The sequence below is a fragment of the Austrofundulus limnaeus genome, unplaced genomic scaffold, assembly GCF_001266775.1.
Source record: "Austrofundulus limnaeus strain Quisiro unplaced genomic scaffold, Austrofundulus_limnaeus-1.0 Scaffold117, whole genome shotgun sequence".
Classification (NCBI taxonomy): domain Eukaryota; kingdom Metazoa; phylum Chordata; class Actinopteri; order Cyprinodontiformes; family Rivulidae; genus Austrofundulus; species Austrofundulus limnaeus.
In genome coordinates, this window is record NW_013952519.1 from 550,254 (window position 1) to 552,505 (window position 2,252).

The following is a 2,252-nucleotide window of genomic DNA, read 5'->3' on the forward strand; positions in this document are numbered from 1 at the left end:
GGGTGTACCCCGCCCTTCACACTGTGACTGCTGGATCTGGGCACCATAATATTTTACACAGTTCAGCCTAGTAATAGTAAAGGTAATTTTACTGTTGTCATCATATTTACAACTTTCCTGTTATCCTAATATATATAGTTAGCCTTTTGATACTTTAGTAAGTTTGTTGTTGCCGTTAGCTGCAATTTCATCATATAAAAGGCAAAGAGTTAAAGTGAAAATGATGACAGGTATTTAAAAAATTGGTCTAAAAAGACAGAAAAGCTTGAAACCAATAAAAAACTAGACATGGGTTTTTATGATGTAAAAACAACTGTGCATTGCCATGTAGCATGGCTTTGCCTGCAACAGTGCACTTGCAGAATGAGCTGTGACCAAGTTCTAATGTGTTTTTTATACCAGCTTGTGCTTGTCAAGTCAGCAGGTATTTGTAATGAGGGTAATTGTGTGACAATATGAAGTTTGTAGAGATTTTCTGTTAAAGTTGTATTAGCTGGGTTTTGAACCCTGTTCTCCCACATGAAAGCCCATGGCATTGAGCATTAGACCATTGGAGCTGTGGCAGAGGGGATTGCCAGGGGTTGTTTGTATGTGTGCAGAAAGAGGCCACATTGCCAATACAATTATTGACACTAAACTGCATAATATTATAACAATAGAGCAGTATTAAGACAACATTATAGTAAAACATCAAAATACAATCATATTAGTATTGTAACCACTGAACTATTGAGATCAAATATTATTAAACTATGGTTCAGTACCAAGTTGAGTACAGCATGGGGCAGTATTGGACCAATACAAGGCTCTATTGACTCCCATTATAAATTATTAAACATTAATATTTCAAAAACTAAAAGTTGTACAGGCACCAAAAGGCATAGCCATCATTTGGCACAGGAGTTTTACAGATATGAATTAGAATGGCTGCTGTAGGATAAAGTATGCAGGAGGAGAAGCGTGCCAACGTGGAGATAACTTGGATGGGAAACGAATCCAATAGTGTGCATCGCATTGGCAATGCACACTGAAAAGGAAACAAAGCGTCTCGTCTTCTTTAATAAGTACAAAGTTTTTACCTGTGAAATAAACACTCAGTGACTCTGGCAGACCTGTGGGGGTTAGACAAGGAGACGATCATAATAAACACACGTTTCGATCCAAGCAGCTGACAGATGCGACCGCGAGGCGTTCAGAGTCGTACCAGTGAAGGAGAACTGGTACAGCTCCTGCAGGTGGGCCGGCGCCGGCGGCGGTCTGTAGATGATCTTGCCGTTGTCGATGTCGGCCTGCGTGAAAAACTTTGTGGCTTTGTAGGGTCTGTCCCGGTGCTCGATGGTCCCTGGAAACAAACCTGACTGTGAACCTGGAGTTATTTTACAAAGATTCAAACTCACAGTTTTACTGATGAAACAGAATATTTTATATTTTCTCTTGTTTGTAAATAAAACATGAAAATATCAGTTTAAATCTGAACTCTTTACTTTTGTCTAAACGTTCTTCAGCAGGTTTTCTGCATGTTAGATGATGAATTAGAACTGCGAGGCCTTTTTCTGAGCCATTAGTCTGAGCTGTAAGTTCTGCATTAATCTGACGGGTCCATGTTAGAATTAATGCTTTTAGTTCTGAAAACCAGCAGAAAGGAACACTTACTCCTACAGAACCACTTCAAACTGTGATTAAGTCATTCAGGGTGAATTAGAAGGCAAGAAACAAAACTAAACCAGGTCTTTTTAAATTTTATTTCTAATCTTTCTGAAAGGTTTATAAGATAAGAACCGTTTCCACGCAGAAAATGCTTTAAAAGCCAAATTAAACATCAGTTTTTTGTTACTTTAAGGACCTTTTCTCATCTAGTTGCTTACCCTGTCAAGACCTTATGAGGACCAGAACTGCAGTTTTGGGTTAAGGGTTGGCTTTAGGGCTGAGGTAGGGTTAGACATGTTCTAGTTCAGGTCAGGTTTCAGCTACAGAAATGAATGGGAGTCAGCAGAAGGTCCCGCCAGGGTCCTAAAAAAAGGAAGTGGTCTAACCTTGTCCTGGGAGGAGAGGTTTGGTGATGTTGTACACGAGTTTCTCGCTGGGAGTCTCAGAGTCGATGAAGGACAGAGCTGAAGGAGTGATCTCCGTCACCTGATCCTCCAGAGCCTCCACAAACAAACAAACAAACAAACAAACAAACAAACAAACAAACAAACAAACAAACAAACAAACAAACAAACAAACAAACAAACAAACAAACAGACGAGTTG

At 39.6% G+C, this 2,252-nt stretch overlaps 1 protein-coding gene across 1 annotated transcript in view; it reads right to left on the bottom strand.

The window, feature by feature from the left end:
* The window catches only part of fras1 (Fraser extracellular matrix complex subunit 1), a gene marked incomplete in the record, with an annotated part of 260,581 nt that overhangs the window by 54,445 nt on the left and 203,884 nt on the right, over positions 1 to 2,252 (bottom strand). Inside the window, 3 exon segments of the mRNA XM_014014601.1 lie at positions 1,080 to 1,112; positions 1,205 to 1,342; positions 2,034 to 2,167. Of these exon segments, the coding sequence (XP_013870055.1) occupies positions 1,080 to 1,112; positions 1,205 to 1,342; positions 2,034 to 2,167 (305 nt within the window).